This window comes from Mauremys reevesii, linkage group 10, assembly GCF_016161935.1.
Source record: "Mauremys reevesii isolate NIE-2019 linkage group 10, ASM1616193v1, whole genome shotgun sequence".
In the NCBI taxonomy this organism is placed as follows: Eukaryota; Metazoa; Chordata; order Testudines; family Geoemydidae; genus Mauremys; species Mauremys reevesii.
This window is the reverse complement of record NC_052632.1, coordinates 24,692,190-24,716,223: the sequence shown is the minus strand read 5'-3', so window position 1 is coordinate 24,716,223 and position 24,034 is coordinate 24,692,190. Positions and strand designations below refer to the sequence as shown.

The 24,034-nt window shown below is 41.1% G+C and overlaps 1 protein-coding gene across 6 annotated transcripts in view; it reads left to right on the top strand.

The window, feature by feature from the left end:
- The window catches only part of NEDD4 (NEDD4 E3 ubiquitin protein ligase), a 105,398-nt gene that overhangs the window by 50,907 nt on the left and 30,457 nt on the right, over positions 1 to 24,034 (top strand). For 2 of the 6 annotated variants that reach the window (XM_039490107.1, XM_039490106.1), the window contains exons 2-4: positions 3,049 to 3,070; positions 13,231 to 13,256; positions 20,774 to 20,784. In XM_039490107.1, the coding sequence (XP_039346041.1) occupies positions 3,049 to 3,070; positions 13,231 to 13,256; positions 20,774 to 20,784 (59 nt within the window). Of the gene's footprint in view, positions 1 to 3,048; positions 3,071 to 13,230; positions 13,257 to 14,386; positions 14,398 to 20,438; positions 20,490 to 20,773; positions 20,785 to 24,034 lie in introns of all 6 variants that reach the window. The other 4 variants (XM_039490105.1, XM_039490104.1, XM_039490103.1 and 1 more) reach the window with 2 other exon arrangements.

Sequence of the window (24,034 nt, the reverse complement as noted above, 5' to 3'; positions counted from 1 at the left end):
GAATGAACAGAACAGCGTTGTTGAGTGATCCATCCCCTGTTGTCCAGTCCAGCTTTTGGTAGTTCCAGGTATAGGGACACCTGGAGCATGTGGTTGTATTCCTGACAATCTTGGTCCTTGATGGTCCTATCCTCCATGAACTTATCTCATTCTTTTTTAAATTTATTTATACTTTTGACTTTCATGGTATCCTCTGGTAATTACTTCCACAGGTTGACTGTGTTGAATGAAGAAGTACTTATGTTTATTTTAAACCTGTTGCCTATTAATTGCATTGGATGACCCCTAGTTCTTGTGTTTTGTGAAGGGGTAAATAACACTTACTTTCTCCACACCATTCATGATTTTATAGACCTATTAATCTCTTTTCTAAACTGAACAGTGCCAATATTTTTTCTCTCCTCATATGGAAGCAGTTCTATATCCCTAATCATTTTTTTGCATTTCTCTGTACATTTTCCAATTCTAATATATCCTTTTTGAGATGGGATGTCCAGAACTGCACACAGTATTCAAGGTGAACATGCCATGGATTTATATAGTGGCATTATGGCATTTGCCTTATCTATCCCTTTCCTAATGTTTCCTGACATTGTTAGCCTTTTTTTTGACTACTGCTGTACATTGAGCCAATGTTTTCAGACAGTCTAAGATCATCATCTTTTTTTTTTTAAATGGTAACCATTAATTTTAGGACCCATCATTTTGTACATATAGTTGGGATTATATTTTCCAATGTGTATTACTTTGCATTTATCAACATTGAGTTTCCTTTGAAACTCTTCACAATCGGCTTTGGACTTAACTATCTTGAGTAATTTTGTATCATCTTCTAACTTTGCCACCTGACTGTTTACCCCGTTTTCCAGATCATTTATGAATATGTTGACCAGTACTGGTCCAGTACAGATTTGGGGGAACCCTGCTATTTCCAATTTCCCTTGTGAAAACTGACAGTTTATTCCTACCCTTTGTTTTCTATCCTTTAACCAGTTACTGATCCATGAGGACCTTCCCTCTTATCCCATGATGGCTTACTTTGCGTAAGAACCTTTGGTGAGACCTTGTCAAAGGTTTTCTGAATCAAGTACATTATATCCACTGGATCACCCTTGTCCATATTTGTTGACTCCCCCTCCCCCCCAAGAATTTTAATAGATTAGTGAGGCTTTATAAAAGCCATGTTGACTCTTCCCCAACATATTATGTGAATCTGTCTGATAATTCTGCTTACTATAGATAATTCTTTTACTATAATTTCAACCAATTTGCCTGGTCCTGAAGTTAGACTTACCAGCCTGTAATTGCCATGATTGAATCGGGAGCTTTTTAAAAAAACTTCGGTGTTAGATTTGCTTATTTAAGCAGTAGCTTACCTACCACAGTAGATCTGCAATTTTCTGTTTTGAGTTCCACCAGAACTCTTAAGTGAATACCATCTGGTCCTGATGACTTGTTACTGTTTTTAAGTTATCTATTTGTTCCTATAATATGAGTGCTTTACAAACACTAATTTTTTTTCTTCACAACACCCTTGTGAGGTGAGATCTTGTCCCCATTTTACAGATGCAGAGTTTAAGCACAGAGATTAAGGTCAAAACATCCACTAATTTTGGGTGCCCAGTTTGAGATGCCTAGGACCTGTGGTTTTTTTTTAGTTCTTATCATTACAGCCTTTAATATGTTCAAAGCACAGCTCCATTGGCTTCAATTGCAGCTGTGATTGCTCAACACTTCTGCAAATCAGATCTCAAGATCCCATGTCAGGGACCCAGAAAATAAAGAATACACAATTAGTGACCACCAGTGATCTCCTGATTTAAGTGACTTGCCTAGCATCACCTAGGAACTCTTTGGAGAGGTGTGAATAGAATCCAGTTTTCCAGGGCAACAGTCAATTGCCTTAATTATGAGCCAGTCCTTGCTTTTCCTGAAATCCCCTTCACGTCCCACCTTCCAACTTCTGCAACAAATGAGTCAATGTTCCACAAACAGCCTCCTTTACTACAGAACATTCATTTGTTCCTAGAACAGGCCCATCCTGTGTAATGAATGAAGCAGGGGTTCTGTTAGAAACTGTATTGTGTAAGCACAAAGGGGCTGAATTAAGATTACTCAGGCAACTTTAATTCTGACATTTCTGAACTTTTGTGCACTTGATTTCGCAACCTCCTTAGTGTGATTTAAAATATAACTTTGTGTCTGATTTTCCAGGTTTAAAAAAGCAGACTAAAAATAAATCCTATATGGCATCATATTGACACCATATGTCTCATCAGCACAGTTAGAACCTTTAGTTCAACCACACAGAACTCTGCCACTTGAACTAATGGTATAACTGACCAGGATGACAACCTACTACTGTTATGTGGACTAGCACTAGAGGGGAATTGGACACCCTCTTTGCCAGGTGGCTTCCCAATGCTTGTTGACAGCATTGGAATGGTGAGACTCAGAAATCCTGGATTCTATTTCCAGGCTCTGGAGGGGAATGTGCTCTAGTGGGCACTGACCCTGGTCCTGTCCAAGTTCCATTCTCACTTAGCCTGTCTTAAGCCTCAAGAGTAAAGATTCTCATCCCAGTTCCAGTTTCTAGTGTAACACCTAGTTACCCTTCTACCCCAGGGTCCAGTCCAGTCCCCCACTCCAGGTCTGTTTCTTATCCCCTCTGCATTTGAATCCTGCAGCTTTGTGCTCCATGCTGTCTCAACTCAGCTGGGGAGCACTGAGAGCACAGGGGAGAGACACTCTCTATCAGGTCTGATGCTTAACCTGGCCTGCAACAGCCCAGAGCTGCAATTGCAAGGTAAACCCCCTTCACCACCACTTCTGAGACTGAGCTGTGTTAACAGTGGACATGCTTTTTGTGGGGATGGCAAAAGCATTTTTGACACACAGGGCACCCCCTACCTAGTTTAAGCCTCTGATCACAGGCATGGGGATGCTAGAGCTTTTTAAAGGAAAGGTCACCAGAATTTTTTTAGAATGGGCAAAGCACTTACTGTTTTAACTGAAACTTTTAAAAAGCCTGGGGCAGTTACAGCATAGAAAACTTAAGCCCAAACAGTTAGTTTAGCAAGTTAAAAGTAATTGAAAGAGGGTTTTATGGGAAGCGTCAGGCAATCTTAATAGGAGGTGCTATCAACCGCACCTATAATAAGTTCTTACGCAGCCGTCATCGCTGTAATATGAGTGCCTCCCAGTAATACATTAAACCGTGTGACTAACATCTGTGACATGGTTTATTCATTCTCTTCCCTAGGGGGAGAATTGTGTGTGCAGTGTGGTTTGCTAGGGTTCTTAATTGTGTTTGTTTTTAAATGTACACGCTGCTATATGATTAGTTAGTGAAGGCAAAGTTGAAGTGTTCCTTGTTCATTGAACAAGTCCTGTGGGGGTTCGTTCTACAGTCCTTGACCAGCCCACAGTCAGCTGCAAGGACTTGGACTGGCACCCAGTCAGTTGTAAGTGTTCTTAAAATACTCTTTAAAAAATTATGAAAAGGACCAGTGGGCCTTGACGAAAAAAGCTTTTCTAGTTTATGCCTAATCAAAGATTTGGCACTATTTTCTGAATAGAGTTTTGGGTGTTGGCCAGTAGAACATTGAAGGCCCAATTCTGGATTAATTCCTCCATTGTATACTACTTTAAGACCTGGTGGCCTAGCTCTTTGCACAATAGCTTATTTGACACATCTGCATGTCAAAGTAGGGGAACTTGAATTACTGAGGACTAAACTGTTCACATTGCTAACTACTGACTTGTACTAGTTTGTATTGTGCATAAGTGTGCTCAAGTAATATCTGGCTTCTGTCCCTCTCTAACCCTTGTGAAAATAAACTGATTTGCAAACCTTTCACAGTAAACAAGATCTTAATGAGGTTGTTTGGATAGTAAACTTGTAAGCACAAATACTCAAAGTAAGAATCATTAAATGGAATAACAAATAAGAACGTTGAGAAGAAATTACTGTGGACTAAATATGACCTTTAAAAGAAAATGATTGGAAAATATAAGTTCTATATAAAAGGTAATATCTATATATAATTGCAGAAACAGATGTTATTTTTGCTCTGGTCTATATGGAGCGCTGGTGCACTTAAAATATCTTCAGAAGTGGGAATTAGATGACTCAAATTATCTTCACTAACTGCTGCCTGTTAGATGGTAAAATTGCTGAAGCATGTTATGCTGATACCTTGCTCTTGAAGCAACTATCAAGGGTGCGTTTCATCTATCAACATGTGTTGCATAAGAGCCTTCCATCTGATGGTAGGTGTTTCAGCTTGTGTGAATGTTAATAGGATTTTAAATCTGACTAGCTGTCATGTGTATCACAGTCAAGTTACACACAAGACAATTACCTAGAAATGCCGAATGTTGACATGACCCTGCACTAAAAAATGCAGTAGGGTTCTGGTGTCTGGATCTCATGATGATATATCTAGCACAGGCATTTTATAATCCTGCATTTATCGCAATCTCTGGAGTCTTCTTTAAAAGGGTACTAAGTTTGATGCTAATTGAGTTAATCCAGTCAATTATTCTTGTGTATGCAATGTTTCTGCACACTAGTTTTGGCAGTCCTCCAACTGCTATCCCACATTGCTTTGCAGGCATCCATTACTTGTCTGTTTACCTGTGTGCCCTCTGCTCTGTGGTCAAGCTGACTGGATGGTCCTCTCTTCTGTTTTAAAAACTGGCACAGTACTAACATTGGATCATTTGCTCCTGGATTCCAATATGTTGGCATTACAGCAATATTCCAGCAGCCTTTACAATGTGCCTCGAGCAGCCATTTAGAGCCATGCTGAGACCCTAGATCTCATGACTGTCTGTCTGGGGAGAAGCATCAGTGCAACAAGCTCTTGGGATCAGCCACTGCAATAAAAATGTTTGTGGACATTGCTATTCAGATGTCTTGAAAGGGTCACAGCTGGGATGCCGACCAATGCCAGATAAAGAGCAAACGGCTCAGGAGAACTTGTATTAAAACCAGGGATGCCAGGATGGAAATATAACCTGTCCATATTTTGAGGATCTGGACAAGATATTATGCAATTGCACTACTACTGAGTCTACAGCCCTCCTGAGGAAGAACAGCAAGAGTCATCGGAGAGGAACATGAAAAGGACAGTGATGCGCTCTACCTGGAAACCCAGCATCTTTTTGGGCCTCAGGAGCCTGATGGCATCTGGGAAGCAAGCCTGATTCTTAGCAAGAAACCCAGCTTGGGAATCAGAGGGCAGATCCTATACTGGGAACCTGAGCTTGTAAATATCTATATTTAAAATTTGTTATAAATACTGCTGTGCCAGCTCCTGGTCCAGGTATCCCATGGCTTTAACCATTTTTGCCAGATGTAAGCTAGGAGCCTTTCTGAGTCTCCAGCTCCTTCTTCCTTGCTTCTTGCAACCCATGCTTTCCCCCTTCATTTGTTCAGTACCCCATACATGTTTTGAAAATGACAGATGAACCACCTAGACAGTCTGCTTCTGCCTTCTGCTAAAGCTACAATCATAGACTGTTTACAAGCCCAGGCCCTGAGGGCATGTTCCCATTCACTGGTTTTCCTTTTTCCTCCCCGCATTTGTCCTGCCTGGCCAATTCCTCAAACAAAACTCCAACCATTTGCCTGCTCAAAATGGCAGTATGGTACAGTCACAGCCTGTACTCTGTTTCCCCTCTTGCAGAATATTCAAGTAATGAAAACATTCAGTTGTGTGAAATTCAGCAAATTGAAACAAGGAGGGGAAAAAAAGTTTGCTTAGTATTCTCAGTTTACATGAGGTAGACTTGGGCATTGCATGCCCGTAAGGGTCCGAAGGGTATGTCTACACTAGAGAGCTTACAGTAGCACAGCTGTACTCATGCAACTGCGCCGCTGTACAATCTCCTGTGTAGCCGCTCAGTGCCAACAGGAGAGAGCTCTTAAAAGTTGACTTTATTAATCCACCCCCAACAAGTGGCAGTAGTAACACTGTCCACACCAGCGCTTAGTGCAGAACCCAGTCTGTTTTTATTTTTCTGTACTTTCCACATGTCTGCTGGGGAAATACATAGCCTCAGTCTGCTTTCTACACTGCACTTTCGTCATTCAGGGGTGTGGAAAAAACACACCTCACCCCCATCCCCGAATGACAAAAGCTTTAACGAGGAAAAGTGCTGGGGTGGACAGCACTTTGTCAGCAGGAGACATTCTCCTGCCGAATGGCTTCATTAGTCAGGAAAACCGAGGATAAGCTAGGTCTCTCAGGGTACGTTTACACTTACCGGGACGGTCGACACGGCGAGTTCGACTGCTCGGAGTTCGAACTATCGCGTCTGATCTCTAGACGTAGTTCGTTTCGAACCGAAGCGTCTAACTCGGTACTCCACGCGGCCGGAGGAGGAGAGAGAGCGAGAGAGCCCGCGGAGCCGCGCGCCGCTCGCGCGCGCTCTGAGTAAGAAGGTAGAGAAGCTCATTCTAGTTTCTTCTTTCACGCTGCTGAATCTGCATGAATTTCGTTCCCAACAGTGTAGTGTAGAGTAGCTCAGGATAAGTGGAACCATCTCCACACAGTTAATGTCTATAGTGATCCTAGAGGCAAAGTTTCCTTTATTCATTCCGGTAAACAAAACTGAGTTCTGAAAGATCCTAGCATTGTGGACCTTTCCAGTCCACCCTGCATTTGTGTGTGTGAACCTGTCACTGTGGTCAACCAGGTCTTGGAGCACCATGGAGAAATACTGCTTACTCCAAGTTCTGGTGTAGGGGGCAAATAATAGGTATACAAGTACCATCAGTTGCCCCAATATAATTTGGGAAACCCCATGTGGGCAAGCCATCTGTCTTCTGAGCATTACAAAACTTTATAACCCAGTGCAACAGTTCCTTATGCAAGGTATTACACGGCTGCATGACAGAGGCCAAAAAATCAACCTCCCTATGCTGAATTGGTTCTCTACACTGGTAACATTCAGGCCTGCTTTCAGATAGTAATGGTGAACCTCTTCTCCATGGATATGGGGCACCACATGTGGTACATTGTCGCCGCACCTTGGGGGCTAGTTCAGCACATCTCACACAAGGTTGCCTCCGCAATCCTGAAATTTTCTCCCCACTGCTGATCATCCCAGGTCTGCAGAACGACCCTCTCCCACCAGTTGCTGCTTGTTTCCTGAGTCCAAAGTTGGCACTGTATGATGTAAAGCTACTCCAGGAAAACTTTTGTGTTGTAGCAGTTGCTTGGAGTCATCCTTGTGCTTATTCCTTCACTGCTGCTGCCATATCATTTGCTCAGTGGTACAGCAGACAAAGTCCAAAACACCTGCCTCTAAGAGCTCAAATGAAGCCCAGACAGCCTCTGTGTAATCTCAGCAGTGCAGAGTACTGTTGGGTTCATGCTGGCACACCGCAATTAGAAACTGGTGCTAGTTTTACCCAGAAAGAGAGAATGCATGGGACAGAGCGCAATCAGGGTTTTGTTTTTTGTTTTTTGTTTTTTTTAATTTGAGCCCATGTCCCAGAATACCACTGGCTTCTACCTGGCTTTTGCTATACAGCCCGCAGTGTGCAATGAGAAAAAAATCCAGGATTCATCAAGCTCAGCTGTGAAGCAAAGGACCATGGGATACTCTCCAAGAACACCACATGCTCACTATGTGCCAAACCCTTGACATGTACAGAATGATGCAAATTGAAAGAGGGGACAGCCATCCCATGTGCATGCTATTAATATGGCTTACACATCGCACATCAACTAATGTGTGTCAACTCAACCAACTAACTAAACTAACCCTTGTGTGTAGACCATGTCTTAGTGCATGGCAAGCCACGGTGTGAATGTACAGCGCAGTAGTCTGCTGCACACTGTCGTCGTATAAGCCCTGTTACCATGCACTCAAAGTTCTGTAGTGTACTTTGACATACTAAATAGGAGTATGTCAGAGCATGCTATAGAACTTGGTATATAGTAGCAGGGTTCATTTGTCTAGTTAGTGCAGGGCAAGCCGTTGCGCTGTACATTTACATCCTGGCTTGCCGCCTGTTAACTATCCATGTAGACAAGCCATCAAGAGGCCTGTGTGGCAAGATATAGTAAATACAATTTCTACAATCCAGTAGTTTTGGAAATAGACATTTTTAATGGTTTTTCTGGTTTTAATAAATACTGACAAGCATGAGAGATTAGCTAATGGAGCAAGTGTTAAAGATTCCTTTCATGTCTCAAATTAAAAGATTGTTTTTAGGGTTGACATTGCTATCTATGACGAACTAACCAAAGTAAATACTTTTCAAGTACATGCTACCGTATAGGTAAAATTAACTTGTATTTTATATCTAATAGGAATGATTTCATTAGTGAATAAAAACTTTATGGTATCTATGGAATTAATATTTTTAAAGTATTGTTGTAATTCGATTTTGTCTTTTATACTTTCATGAAAACTGTTGTGAATTATGTAAACCTTTTTGAAATTTGTATAAATCAAATTTTGCTATCTTGAAATTTTACCACTACCATTTCTCAATGGTGTGTATTACCATTTTATTAAACAAATTGCAGTAGTAGAACTTTCTTGATTAAAGTATAAATCAACCAAATAGTTTCCATTTCATACTACAAAGAATTATCTGGGGCCACTTTGGTGGCTCATGAAATGTTGTTCATTCTCGTCAGACTTATAAGGAACATTGATGTCTGGGTGTTTTAGTAAAAAGAATGTTCCTTTTAAAGGGATCCATTGAGCTCTTATTTTCTTAAGTGGCAATAGTCCAGATCCATGTTTGTTTTGTTTTTGGCTTTTTTTCGGTTTTCAGTTGATACCTTGTGTTTCTCCAATAAAAACTATACGCTTTCTCATCTCCCATACAGCCATAGACTTGTGTATGAAGACTAGTTTAATGTGCAACTGGTCAAATATTTATGCAGGAAAAAGTAAGCATGTTGAGTTTCTGCTTTCTCTGGTACAAGCACTGAAATGTTTATTTTAATAAGGAAAGTTGGTAGAGAAAATCCCTTACTTGAACACTTAGCTCTTGCACAAGAGCTTCTTAGAAAGTTACCCTGAAGAATGTAGTAATTAACCAGTGTGCAGGTGTTGGGTTATTTTTTTTGGTTTTGTTTTGGAAATGATTTGATTAACTGGAGCACTTTGAGAACAATCCTAGCATGTTCAGCTAGACAAACCAACCTCAATATAAGTTTTTAAAAGCAGATTTTATGCACTTCATGATGGTAAATGAAGAAATGTCCAGAAGCCTCACTGTTAACTTGGACTTCAGACTTATGAACTTCAAGTATTCAACCAACTGATGAGACTGAATATATTTTACACGTTTAATTGTATTGGGTTTCAGGGTGATTAGCTTATTTTCTTCCAATAGCTTTTCTCATTAAGACTCACTTTATCATTGTACGAGTCCTTTAAGGGTTGTGTCCGAGAATGTTTACCAGCTGTCTTGTGTCCTTGTGTGCTTTTAACTTGGGTATTGGGGGGAAAATTTTTTTAAAAAATGATGTATTTTATGTTGATTTATACACTTGTGGGTTGGCAAGCAGAAACTTTGAGTTTCTCTGCTTGTTAAGAAATTAGTTCTTGCTTTCAAGCATCTACTTTCCCTGTCTCTTCTGAAGTGGGTCCGAGCTCGCATGAAACTGATATCTAAACAAACTGTTTAAAGTCTGCTGCCAGTGTACTATGTTAGCATCTATGATGTCTGGGTTTCAGTGCTATTTTGGAATTTATTCTCTGAAGCCAGTGGCAGTCACACTTGTTTATAATAAGACATATTGCTAAAGAGCACTCCTGCTACCTGATCCATGTATTAGTATGGACTCCTCTTGACCTCCAAACTACTAATATCAGTAAAGGATTTTAATTTTTGGCTGGAAGAAAGCACTGCTAAAAGGTTGATTATCAAGGCTGGCGTGCCTAAAATAGCAGGAGAGTGAGTACCAGAAATGAAGTGGATAGTAGCCATGCTGAAGACAGACACGATCAGTAAGAGTTCTTTTTTTTTAAAAGTGTAAAGTAGAGTTGATTTTTTGTCCCACATTCTAGTTTCTTTGAAAGGCATGTTTTATTTGAGGATTGCCAAGAACTTGACAAATATTAAATCATCTCACATTTCTGAGATAAGCATTTAAGTCCTTCTTTAAAAATCAATTTGTAGGCAAAAGTGATAGCTATATTTTTTCCAGTAGCTCGTGGGTGTTATGATTTAAAAAATAGCAGTGCTGCTTCCTGTTGGGAATGCAGGGAAGCTTCAGATATGAAAGCTGTTGTAGCACTTTTTCCCATACAAATTTGTGAACTAAGAAATGCTTTGCCCTAAAAATGATAATGAGATATGCATTCAGTAAGTTTGAGGCTTTTGAAATCGTGGGTCTCCCAGTTTGTAATACATTGTCCTTTTATGCTGGGCCTCAAGAGCTAGTCATAAATTCTGTTTGTAGGGGAACACCAAGATCGCCCAGGATAGAAGACTATGGAGATCTGTTGTTGGCGGCCCATACCCCGGTTGGGGTGATGGGCATGAATGATGAATGAATGAATGAATAGTATCATAAGCTAACTGTCCTTTCTGTGTTCAGCAAAATTAAACGTTCCCTCTGTCAGCAGGTCCCCAATCTAAAAACAAAATTGACAAACAGATCTGAGGGGGGGCGGTGTTAGGATTATTGATGAGGGAGGGATTGTTTTGAAGAGGTACCAGTAGGTTTTAGAGACATGGTTCCCAAACTGGGGTTCATGAACCCTTGGGGGTTCACAAAATCTATCAGGGGGTTCTCAGAAAAAAATTCTGTAATGGCGGACAGAGCTGTCCCTACAGACTCCGGGCGCAGGGGCCGGCAGCCTGAGCCTCGTACCATGACTTCCTGGCAGAACAAGTTTAAGCTTTGTGGTAGTTGAGCAGTCCAGGCAAACAATGCACAAGACACGAATGCTTGTGGGAGGAACTCTTTTTAATTGAGTTGGCTTCTTAAATATCTTCATGCTGTTTCACGTCTGGTACTCCTTGATGAAACATGTAGGAGGCTTAATCGAAGTGATAGGAGCAAAATTAGTGAATTCTTGGAAGTGTGCCAACCCTGAGATTCAAAGAAAATGGAAGAGACCTCAGGAGGTCATCTAGTCCAACCCCCTGCTCAAAGCTGGACAAATCCCCAACTAAATCATCCCAGCCAGGGCTTTGTCAAGCCTGACCTTAAACTCTAAGAAAGGAGATTCCACCACCTCCCTAGGTAACCCATTCCAGTGCTCCACCACCCTCTTAGTGAAAACGTTTTTCCTAATATCCAACCTAAACCTCCCCCACTGCAGCTTGAGACCATTACTCCTTGTTCTGTCATCTACTACCACTGAGAACAGTCTAGATCCATCCTTTTTGGAACCTCCTTTCAGGTAGTTGAAAACAGCTATCAAATCCCCACTCATTCTTCTCTTCTGCAGACTAAACAATCCCAGTTCCCTTCAGCCTTTCCTCATAAGTCATGTGCTCCAGCCCCCTAATAATTTTTGTTGCCCTCCGCTGGACACTCTCTCTCCAATTTTTCCACATCCTTCTTGTAGTGTGGGGCCCAAAACTGGACACACTACTCCAGATGAGGCCTCACCAATGCCGAATAGAGGGGAATGATTATGTCCCTCGATCTGCTGGCAATGCCCCTACTTGTACAGCCCAAAATGCCATTAGCCTTCTTGGCAACAAGGGCACATGGTTGACTCATATCCAGCTTCTCGTCCACTGTAACCCCTAGGTCCTTTTCTGCAGAACTGCTGTCTAGCCATTCGGTACCTAGTCTGTTTTCATAATGTAATAAAATTAATAATGTAATGATAAATGTAATTTTTTTATGACATGTTTATTACACGCTATTTCCAAGATCACTGCTTGTATCGTTTATGCTCAGGTAAGGGAGAAAATCCCTGGAAATATTCATTTTTAGGAGGGGTTTGTGAGATTTGATATTTTCGTGAAAGGGGTTCGCAGGTTGTTAAAGTTTGGGAACCACTGTTTTAGAGGCAGAGATATTTTTATGAGGGCATGAAGAGTGGTGTAACCATGACGCGCACAATGTGGAGAGTGAGTGGCAATGAGAGACAAAAAGTGAAGGAAGAGGGTAGGTGGGGAGAGTTCTGTTTAAGCTGAAATTATGAGCATTGGTGTTAAGAGATAGAGAAGGGAGGCAGAGTAGCCAGCATTGGAGAGCAAGTTTATCCATTCCTTTTTTTTTAATCGTAATGTCTTCTAGATGTTTTGCTTAATGCCTGCAGCCAGTGGTATTTTTAGTTATATGACCTATATAATATATTTTGTTGCCTTTGTTAGTGCTAGAGGCCTTACAAACACTGTCAAAATCCAAATTATAAGTGAACATAAAACAACTCACATGTGCTGCAGTGATACAGGGAGGAGTAATCATTGCATAATCAGTTTTTTCTTCCTGTATTGTTTTCAATGGACCTTGGATTTATCCTAATTGTTCAGTGCCTGTTGTTTAAAGTCTTTCTTTCTTTGGAACGACAGAATTGGTAATCAAGAGTAAACTGTACAAAATTATTACTTACTGTCAGTCACCAGACTTTGTACTATAAATAGGCTGATTTTGTGTGACACTTGATCATTGATGGCTTGTAAAGTAAGCACACTGTTGTGTTGCCACATTACAATCATGTCAGCTGGTCAAAGATGCTAAAACTGTGCCTATGCTAATGTTAAGGGGCTTGCCATTTGTTGGCATAGCTTATTTAAAAATAGCACTGTCCTTGTGTGTAGACATATACCCATTATGTAAAAATGAGCAGAATTCACATATTTTGGTTTCAAAAAGTTAATCATGTTACGTGACTTGGTAAAAGGAAGCCTCTGATTTGATAGGTTTTGCTTCAATTTTAATATTACATGTTTAAACTCTGTTTTAATTTAATTTGTATGAATGTGAAAAGTTTACAAAGGTTAATGTTTAGACTGACTCTACACACTGTAAGACTTAACCTGTCCAATAATATATCTAGAAATCTGGTACTTTGCTCTGAGGCATATTCACTGGCAATCACAATTGAATGAAAATGACTCCTCAGATTCTGCCATGTGGAATGCTGTTGCTGGTAGATGAATGAACAGAGAATAATGCTTTCTCTCCCTGCCCCCTTCTTGCAGCCTGCCTTTAAATATAGACTGATTCACACTGCAAAACTGTCATACTACTTGACACATTTAGCAGTCTTGGTTGGCAGAAGCAGAGATTGCAAGTCAACATTGAAGTGTGAGAGTAGCGGGTTAATTTGTACCAGCCTCTATATATATCACTAGTTCCTAAGATCTATTCCTCATCTTCATTAGTACTTGTCAATTTCAGTTTGGGGTGGCTTTAAACTGATACTTCTGTCTGAAAATATAAACTGTTGTGTAAAACACTGTAGTCTGTTATGGTTACTATTACTAATATGACTAAAAAAATAGAATTTGATTTTGTTTCTTAGTCTATTTGCATTTGACAGCATTCAGTATGTCCATTTCACATTTTTCCCTGGATGTAAATCACATAGCTGAAAGGAAAAGCAAAATCTAAAAAGAGTGGGGGGAAGATTGTAAAACCATATTGGTGTGGGATAGACATAATACCTGAAACAATTACTAGCTCTATCTCTTAAAAACAATTTTTTTTAAGTTGGTCTCCCTTTAATAACAAACCTTCCATCCACTGCAAACTAACACTCCTTCAGTTTAAAAATTGGATGGCTGCATTTGTATGAAAATCTAGCATGAAATTCAGGAAACTGTTCCTTTTGTTCTCCTTCTCTAAAAGTTTCAGTGTCAGATTTCCAAATCTGGTTCTAAAACTAGATGAGAAACCTTTCATTGAACTTTGTTTTTTGGCATCATCAAGAAAGCATACAAGTTTTTGAATGAAATAGCTAGTCTGAGTCTGTATATATACAATGTCTTTACTTAACTTTCAGCTCTAGACAGACCCCAAGTGTTCAATCTTCTGCTCTCTACTAAACAGATGGCTTAAGATACTCTGATTTTTCCAGCTTCTGAAATAAAAATGCATAGCTTCCTTCATTTATATTGTAGAGCCACCATAGTAATATGCTAATTCCTTTCTTTTAGTTCCTTATTAAATAACGTTTTGCTATTAACTTCATCAAGCATATAAATGAGACAACAAAAAGTTTAACAAGAAGAAAAATTTATACAGTAACTCCTCACTTAATGTCCTCTCGCTTAACGTTGTTTCGAAGTTATATCACTGCTCCATTAGGAAGCATACTTGTTTAAAGTTGTGCAGTGCTCCCTTAAAACATTGTTTGGCTGACTTGTGCAATGCTCCCTTGTAAAGTTCCTCTTCTCCACCTCCTCCCTCCCTCCCAGCGTTTCCCCCACCGCCAGACAGCTGTTTGGTGGACCATAGGACTTTCTGGGTGGGAGTGCGGGAGTAGGGAAGCTGCCCACCGGGCAGGCATGGCCACCCAGAACGCAGGGGATTTAGGGGCTGCAGGGCCCTGGGCTAAGGGGGCCCTGGGGCCCTGGCCCTGCGAGCATGGGCTGCAGGACTCAGGAGGAGCAGGGGCAGCCAGTGGCCCGAGAGAAGTGATGCTTTGAAGGGGAAAGCGCCGCTTCTCTCTGTCTGCTGGCTGCGCGGCTGCCCCTGCTCCTCTTGAGTCCTCCGGCCCATGCTCGCAGGGCCGCATTCTGAAAAGGGCTTTAGAGCTGCAGGCCGGGGGCCCCGGGGCCCCCTTAGCCCAGGGCCCTGCAGCCCCTAAAGCCCCTGCATTCTGGGTGGCCCTGCCTGCTTGGGGGGGGGCAAGCTCACAGGATCATGTCCATGGGGGCGGTGTCGCTCTGCACAGAGCCACCTGCACACCCCCTGCATCAAACAGGAGCTGCCCTAGGTAAGTGCTCTGCCCCTCCTGCCTGCCCCAGCCCTGAGCGCCCTCCCACACCTTAACTCTCTCCCAGACTCTGCACCCCCAGCCCTGAGCACCAGGGGTAAGCCAGGGGCACCTCCAGTAGCGAGCTGGAGCCGGTTCGCACCGGTTCACAAGAACCAGTTATTAAAGGGGCCAGCGGATGGGCAAACTCCGGTCCGTGGGACCATCCTGTCCGGCCCTCCTGAGCTCCCAGCTGGGGAGGCTCCCCCGGCCTCTCCCCCACTGACCTCCCACCCAGCCTCGCAGAGCCCCAGTGCACTGCACCACCGGTGCCGGCGCTCTGGGCAGCTCTGCAGCTCCTGCCACTTTGAGCAGCATGGTAAGGGGACTGGGCTGGGGCTGGGAGGAGGGGCAGGGAGCGGTTGGAGGGGGCAGAGGTTCGGGGGGGGCGTCGGGATGGGGAATTGGGGGGTTGGGTAGGCGTGGGAGTTCCAGGGGTCTTTCGGGGTGGTGGTGGATAGTCGGGGTAGTCAAGGGACAGGGAGAGGGGCGAGTTGGGTAGGGGGTTGGCTCTGGTCCCTATTTAAAGGGCCGGGGTAGTAGAAGCAGGGGTGCCCCCGGAACCCAGGAGGAGCGGGGGGCTCCAAGGGCTATTTAAAGAATCCAGGGCTCCAGCTGCCTCGGCTGCCCCAGTCCTTTAAATAGCCGTGGGAGCCCCGCTGCTTCCCCAGAGCCCCAGCAGCTGTTTACAGGGCTGGGGCTGTAGAAGCAGGGAAGACCTGGGCCCTTTAAATAGCCCCCGGAGGCCCAGCCTGCTGCTGCTGCTACCACCCCTGGGGTGTGGGGGCCACTTACTTTACAGGGTGGGCTGGGACTTGCTCTGACTCCCTAGGCCCTGCCCCTTCCGGGAGCCAGAGCTGGCCCCAGGGTACTGGTAAGTCACTGGGCTTACTTTCACCCCTGGTCTCGGGAGGGGGTAGTCAGGGGACAAGGAGCAGGGTGCGGGGGCTTGATGGGTTGCAGGTTCTGAGGGGGGCAGTCGGGGGCAGGACATGGGTTGGGGTCGGATGCGAGGGAGACAGGCATGTGGGACTTGTGCTCACTGCGCGGTTCCCTACTGGGTCTTCGTCAGCACTTCATCGGCAGGGTGTGGGGGGGGAAACGGGAGTGTCTTCACTCACTGTGGGTGAAGGACCCGCCACCAAAATGCTGCCAAAAACCCAGAGCGAGTGAAGACACCCCCACCCCCCTGCTGCCGAAGTGCCGCTGAGGACCTGGTAGGGAACCGGTTATTAGGATTTTGGGAGCTCATCACTGGGCACCTCCCCACCACGGTACAGTACTGTACAGTGTATATAATGCCTTTTTGTCTGCCCCCAAAAAAATTTCCTTCGAACCTAACCCCTGCATTTACATTAAATCTTATGGGAAAATTGGATTTGTTTACCATTGTTTCACTTAAACTTGCATTTTTCAGGAACATAACTACAACCTTAAGTGAGGAGTTACTGTACATAATTTCAAGTTTCATTATGCATTTGTAGCCTCTACATCCCAATGTTGTACTTTGTCACCATTTTGGATTCTATTTATGATATCAAAACAGGAAGGGGAACCCTGTTTATATTCCACATTATCCTCTTAAATTGAGAAGGCCTCTTATATTTGTGGCAATTTCACCTACAATCTTGTGTTCCAAGTCTCGCCAAATGAAATTATTTTATAGCAGTTGGGCTAAGGGCCAAATTTTGAAAGTTATTCGGGTGCCTCATGGGATTTTTAAAAATACCTACACACCTAACTCCTATTGATTTTTCAAGCTTAGGCACCAGTCTGCACCTTTAGACTCCTACATACCTTTAAAAATCTGGCCTATAGTGTATGAAGCTGAAATCTGAACAAGCTGCCTGAAGCTGTAAAATGGTCTGAACTAGACATTCTGGGTTCAAGCTTGGTGGGAAATAGCAATTTCTTGCTTATAGTCCAGCAAGTTGCCTAAAATGTAATTTCTCTTCACAGTATAAAGGGTTCTGTGGGTATTTACCAAGCTTTGATACAAGTAGAATCTTGCTTCATTAAGAGGTGGATTTCTGAACATGCTTTAGAGATCTACAGTAACCCAATTTAGGCCAGAGGCCTTTCCTTCCTTTCATATGCTTAAGTGTCTATGCGCTTGAATTTTATTCCAGTGGAACATCAGTCTCTCCTTAGGCCCTTTGGTAACTTCAGGTAAATTGCATTTCTGACTGGTATAGCCAGAATCAACTTAACTCAGGTAGCATTTCTCATAATAAAGGCAGATTTCTACAAGCTATGGAATTTCAACACACAGCACTCATACTGTTTTTATGTTGCATTTGCTTCCTTTCTCTTTAAAGTTTATTTCATGAATAGGCCATGAGCTGCTTTACAAGTATGGAACATATCTGATACAGTTCTCATACTAATGTGTTAGCCCTATGGTGAGTTGATTTGAGCCAGTATTGCAGCTTTTTCCAAGTTACTTTGTTAGAGGTGACTTGAAGGGTCAGAAATGGGTTTGTACCCTTTTTAAAAGACTCTCTGTAAAGCAACATACTAACATGTTGTGTGGAATGTATGTGATAAATGTGTGTAGTAGTCCTTGCTTTACTCACTTTGGAAATTAGAGAGACAAATTGGGTGAACTAATATCTTCTATTGGACCAATTACTGTTGGTAAGAGAGACAAGCTTTCGAGCCACACATAGCTCTTCTTTGAGCATCTTGTCTCTCTCACCAACAGAAATTGGTCCAATAAAAGATATTAACCTCACCCACCTTCTGTCTCTACTATCCTGGGACCAACATGGCTATAACTACACTTACTTTGCAAATGTCAAGCATATAGATTCTCCTCTTTGTCTTGCTTGCAGGCCTCCCTTTTGAGAGTTGTCTGCCCTTAATTGAAGTGGTGGGCATATTGAATCTATTAAGGGTTTGTTTGTTTTTGTTTTTTTCTCCTTAAACTGTAGGGCATTGGTTAAACTCTAGTTTACAGTTTTTCCAAGAAGGTGTCCAGGACAGCTTTAAGTTGAGCAGCTATCTCTGCAATACACCATCATTCCACTGCGGCTGCAGATGTTTGTTTTTCACTTTCTGCAATGCTGAAAAGTTTTGTTGGTTTTTATCACTGCTGTCTCTGATTAGTTTTTGCCCCTGGTCTGAGACATTTTCAGTTTTGGTAGAGGTCTCTAAAGAGTAAAGTAGCTACAAGTGTTAAAACTGCAAGTGAGCAGGAGTCTGAGAGTACACTTCTACTCCACCTAGAACATTGAGAGTTGTCACACAGTCTAATATTTGAAAGCCTCTCTAAAATGAGAGCTAAAATAGTAAACCACAGTAATAAGGAAACTTGGAGGTTAAGAGGAGGCTGAGTTCAAAGCTAACATCTCTCTGCTTTTAATATTGCAGACCTGCAAGACAATAGTCTAAATACTACTGCTTTCTACAGTAAAAGTTAATGAGATGAATGCAGTTTCTCCAGCTTCTTGGAAAATCAAATAGATTAGGGAACAAAGTATTGGAAAACTCAAGTGTGTTCTCTTGAAAATTTCTTCCCAGCAAGAGTAACTTTTTTTTTTTTCATGGCATAAGTACTAGGTTGCATACAGACGGCTGTGAACACTAATGCATTCTATATTAGAGAACCTTCTAATCACATTAAAATATATTTTAGGTGCTCTGTAGATCAAAGAATAAGATTCTAATGGCCTGATCCAAAGCCTATAGAAATCAAAGAACTGCTATTAACTTCAGTTGGTTAAGCTGGTTGCATTGTATTTGGAAGTATCTTAAACAGGAGTTTGTGATGTAGGCCAGAACTTTTTCCAAACTTAAAGACTGAATTTGAATTACTTCATGAGGTTGACACTTTTGCTTATGATTTGATGATTTACCAGTGTTAAAATGACATTGAAAATACTCAATTTATATTTCCAGGAAAGGCATTAATACCAGAAAGCAAGCCCCATATTAATCTTCATTGTTCATTTATATGAAAATAATTGCTAGTTGAATGGGACAGTTTTGTTTCATATCCTTCAGTAGTTGTGTTGAGGACTAATTGTGTAAACTTACATTTTTTTTTTGTTCTAGATGAAATATATTGCTTAAGTTGTGAGTTCTCCTCCACCCAGTTGGAGGATGTCATGAACAGGTGTCTGGGGTTACAGCCGCCCTGGCCTTCCCATTTTGGGAGGGAGGTTTGAGGCTAGCATAAATAGTTTGTGTGCATTGGTGACTAGCTCTGCTTCAGGAATCAGCATGCATCATTCAACGTGTTCTCATAGCTGAGTATGGCTAGGTTATCGAAGCATGCTTATTGGATATTTGAGTTCAATAGATACTTGCTCTCAGTGGGAGGGTACATGACTAACATTCAATTAAGAATAAAAGTAGACGCAGTGTAAAGAAAGTACAGAAAGAAAGCACTGTCTAATGGTTAAGGCAGTTGAATGCTGCCCTGGGGAATTGGATTCTATCCCTGCCTCTGTCACAGAGTTCCTATGTGGTGCTTGGCAAATCACTTGAACCAAACTCTTCACAGGTGCTTATTAACTGTGGTCCTCATGTTCTGGGTGCCCAACCTGAGACCCTAGGGTAGGGTGACCAGATGGCAAATGTGAAAAATGGGGACTGAGTGGGGGATAATAGGCGCCTCACCTATATAAAACAAAGACACAAATGTTGGGACCGTCCCTATAAAATTGAGGGAGTATGCTCATTTCATGTGTGGGGATGTTATAGGAGCTGTCTGGTTAGCACTAGGACCTGTAAGGGATGGAGCATGCTCATTGAGGAATGAATTGTTTGCTGCTTAAAAAAAAAAAGTCTCTGAGCTTATCCAAATGGTTTCTATCCCCCCCCCCCCCCCCCCCGGTCAGATTTGTATGTATTTTCATAGGATGGCAAAAGGCTCATCTCTGGAAGTGGGTGGGCTGTGTGTCAAATTTCAAATCCTTGCTCCAAAGCTGTTCAAAGAAAAGGTCACCAGAACTTAACATGGGTAAAACATATTTTTCCCTAACCTCATTCTTAGAAATGGCTGAATTGTTTTTGCTGAAATTTTCCAGTAAACTTATGCCTGAGGCAGACACCTGGAATGTAAGCTTTCAGCCCACGTAGTTAAAATTTGGCAAAGTTATAAGAAACTGAAAACAGGGTCTTGTAATTGAAAGTATCAGGCAACCTTAATAGGCTGTGCTATCAGCCCCATCTGTAATTGTTTCAAGTGTTTTGATGTGTATACTAATAGCCCATCAGTTTTTACTCATTGAGGGGGTGACCAGGGAAGTGGCTTGACTTCCAAGAGTCCTTTAAATCAGTGCTTCTGTTACATATGATAAAAGATGTCAGGCTTGAGGGAGGGTATTGGGAGAGAGGGTAGTGAACATTTTGTTTGAGTTGTATACAATCTACATTACATAGGATAACTTCCAATTCTTAAGAATGCATTGCAGTATTAGGGTTTTCCATGAGCTAGAGACAATATCTTATGGGTTTATTACTTCATAACATTTTTCATGATGTAATTTTTTTTTTTCCCCCAGACAAGAGATGACTTCCTAGGTCAAGTGGATGTTCCTCTTCATCAATTACCGGTTTGTATTTAAGATGACATAAAGCAATTCTGTTGGCATACACAATTATATATTATTTATTGGGACAAAGATATAGCATCAATAGATTTTTATTAAATTCTGCCTTTTCTAATCTTTTGGCACAGATCTTTCTCAGAACTAAAATAATGCAACCAAAACAATGTTATGCTTACATATGGGCTTCTACTAATAAATGAGTTATCTTACTCTTTATTCCTGAAGAAACTGAGGTTTGATGTTCATACCCAAAAGATTAGACTGACTCTTGTTGTTTCTCATTCTAGCTTCATGTAAGGTACAAAGGAAATTTAGAAGGCTTTCTTTCTGATTACTCTTAAAAGAATATTTAAAAATAAAGATGTTTTTAAAATTTTGCTGAAAACAGACAGAAAACTGACACCGTAAGAAGAAATAAAGTTGAAGTAATCTAGTTGTGTACATTTTTTATTCTGCAGTTTTTCATCCATTTGCAAAACTTTCAGCTTTAAGGAAACTTATGCAGCAAAATTGGGAATGGGAGGAAAATAAATTAAAATGACTAATGTTTCCACTTGTGTATAGTGCCTTCATCCAAGGATCAGGAAACTTGACAAATTGCTAAAGAAATCTTGAAGCAGCCATTTTAAAGTGGGAAAACTAAGACAGAGAACCCAGCCAAGAGCAGTTGTTCTTCTTCCTACCCTGACAAGCTGTGTTGAACTTCCCAGAGTGGGAACGCCTTAATAAAAGACACCGGGCTTCACAGTAATCCCAGCCACATAGGATGGGGCAGGAAGTACAGTGTTTTGAGGTGGTGCCATCTCAAGGGGAGACATTCCCATTGATGGGAATGGGGAGGCTACAGCAGTTCCCACAGGTCTCTGGAGACAAGTGATATCAGACTTGTTTTTTTTCCTTCTTTCAGTTTGGACTCTGTGTATTCTTCTTTGCTGATTAGCTGTTTGTTTTGACCTTTTCTCACCCATCTTCCTCTGTAACTCTGTGTTCTCCATTTTCAGCCTTTGCTTTCCTCTTCTTCAATGTCACATGTACTTCCTTTTCCTACTCCTTTGCTCACCCACAACACTTTTTTTTTTTTAAATAAAAGACTGGAATTAACGTTTGCCAGCTATCATTCTGACTAAGAATGATTATAAGCTTTGAGTCAGGGACTGTCTTATACAAACACATAAAACCAAAATACAAGGAGACACCAACACTAACTGAAGCCATTGGGTGCTATCTAAAGACAATAAATAATCCACACTGCAAAGTGATCAGAGTCAGCAGTAGAATCCTAGCCCACCTACGCCTGCATAGTCAAAATTTTGTTATAATATTTATAGAAATACAAATAGAAACAATGGCACTACCTTTTACTTAAAAAAAAAAAAAAAAGGCAAAATTACATTGAGGGCTACAAAATGCTGCAGGCCCTCGAGTCTTTGCAGGTTCAAGATAAGAGATGGGACTCTCCCAACTCCCAATTTATTCAAACAAAGAAAAGGTTGACAGGTTAAATTGGGTTTCACTTAGGAAAGAAACATTTTAAAATGCATAAACCTAGCCTTTACTTAATCTTATGCTCCTTTTCCCGCTTCATTCCTAGTCTTTTCTTTCTCATGATTTTCCCTTTTTTCCCATCCCCACTTGTGTCCCAGTCACACTGAAAATATAATAATTTTGCTGAACCACTTTTTAAAAAAGATTCTCAGTGACCACGTGTTGACTGATCCACAATGACCAGTTAAAAGCATGTTTACAGTTCTAAAGCCCTCCTTCTAGACTAGGTCAAGATCTAGTTCTTCAAATGTTACCTGTGAATAAAAGGAATGCATTCCATATAGCAAATACAATAGTGCATTCCTGTTCACCTTGAAGGTAAAAAGAATTCTCAAATTTTGTGCTGTTAGACACTTTATCCTGTGTATCTTCCCATCTATGAAATGCAATACCACAACCATGGGAGGTGAGAATTAACTGGCTCTAAAATTCTTTAGACAATAGATGCATGGACTTAGCTCTAATTTTGATGAGTATTTTGGAATACAGGACACAGAACTGATCTATTACTGATGTCAGTAGTACTAAACTACCCTCAAAAGAATATATGATGAAAGTATTCTTGGGATAACAAGAACTATGCACAAGCCTGTCTGTCAGGTTACAGTTAGAAAGAAGACACTTTGCTATTGGAAAAACTGAGTTCAGAATACTAGTTGCAATGCTGTGTAGGTCATGGTGGCCTTTGTTTTTGAGGAGCTGCTGGCCAGCTCCTCTAGTGAAGAATGACTAGACAAAAGGAAGAATGCAAAATGGAATTTATTATAACAGAGCACGGTATAGTCTGATCGTCATTACTATTGGAGAACTTAAAGTTTTAGGGTTATGTCTTCAGTGAATGTAAATCCAGCGTAGCTGCACTGACTTCAGTGGAACTATGCTGATTTAGGACAAAGTAATAGTCATAGAATTGAGGATCTGGCCCTCAAATCACTTTTATGCATAGACTTAACTTGCATAAAAATGAATTGGAGTTATATAGATGCACTCAGAATAAGCCCCATTGACTTCTGCAGTTGCTGATTTGTACATAAAAAGTAGGGCTGTTGATTAATCGCAGTTAACTCAGGCAATTAACTCAAAAATTGTGATTAAAAAAATTATCGCGTTTAATCACACTTTAAATCACACTGTTAATAGAACACCAATTGAAATGTATTAAATATATTGGATGTTTTTCTTCATTTTCATATAGTATTCTGTGTTGTAATTGAAATCAGTGTACATTATTTATTACAAATATTTGCACTGTAAAAATGATAAAAAAGAAATCGTATTTTTCAATTCACCACATACAAGTGCTGTAGTGCAATCTCTTTGTCATGGAAGTGCAACTTACAAATGTAGATTTTTTTTTTTAAATTTATTTGTTTATTTTGTTACATAGCTTCACTTAAAAACAAAAGAATGTAAAACTTCAGAGCTTACAAGTTCACTCAGTCCTACTTCTTGTTGGGCAAATTGCTAAGACAAACAAGGATGCGTGTCCTCTGGAATGGTGGTTAAAGCATGAAGGGATATACGAATCTTTAGCACATCTGGCACATAAATATCTTGCGGCGCTGGCTACAACAGTGCCATGAGAACTCCTGTTCTCACTTTCAGGTGACGTAAACAAGAAGCGGACAGCACTATCTTCTGCAAATGTAAACAAACTTGTTTGTCTGAGCAATTGGCTGAACAAGAAGTAGGACTGAGTGGACTTGCAGGCTCTACAATTTTACATTGTTTTATTTTTGAATGCAGATTTTTTTTTACATAATTCTACATTTGAAAGTTAAACTTCCATGATAAGGAGATTGTACTATAGTACTTAGAATCATAGATTCTAAGAATCATAGAATACTTGTATTAGGTGAATTGGAAAATACTGTTTCTTTTGTTTTTATACAGTGCTTGTAATCCAAAAATAAAGTGAGCACTGTACACTTTGTATTCTGTGTTGTAATTGAAATAAATATATTTGAAAATGTAGAAAACATCCAAAAATATTTAAATAAATG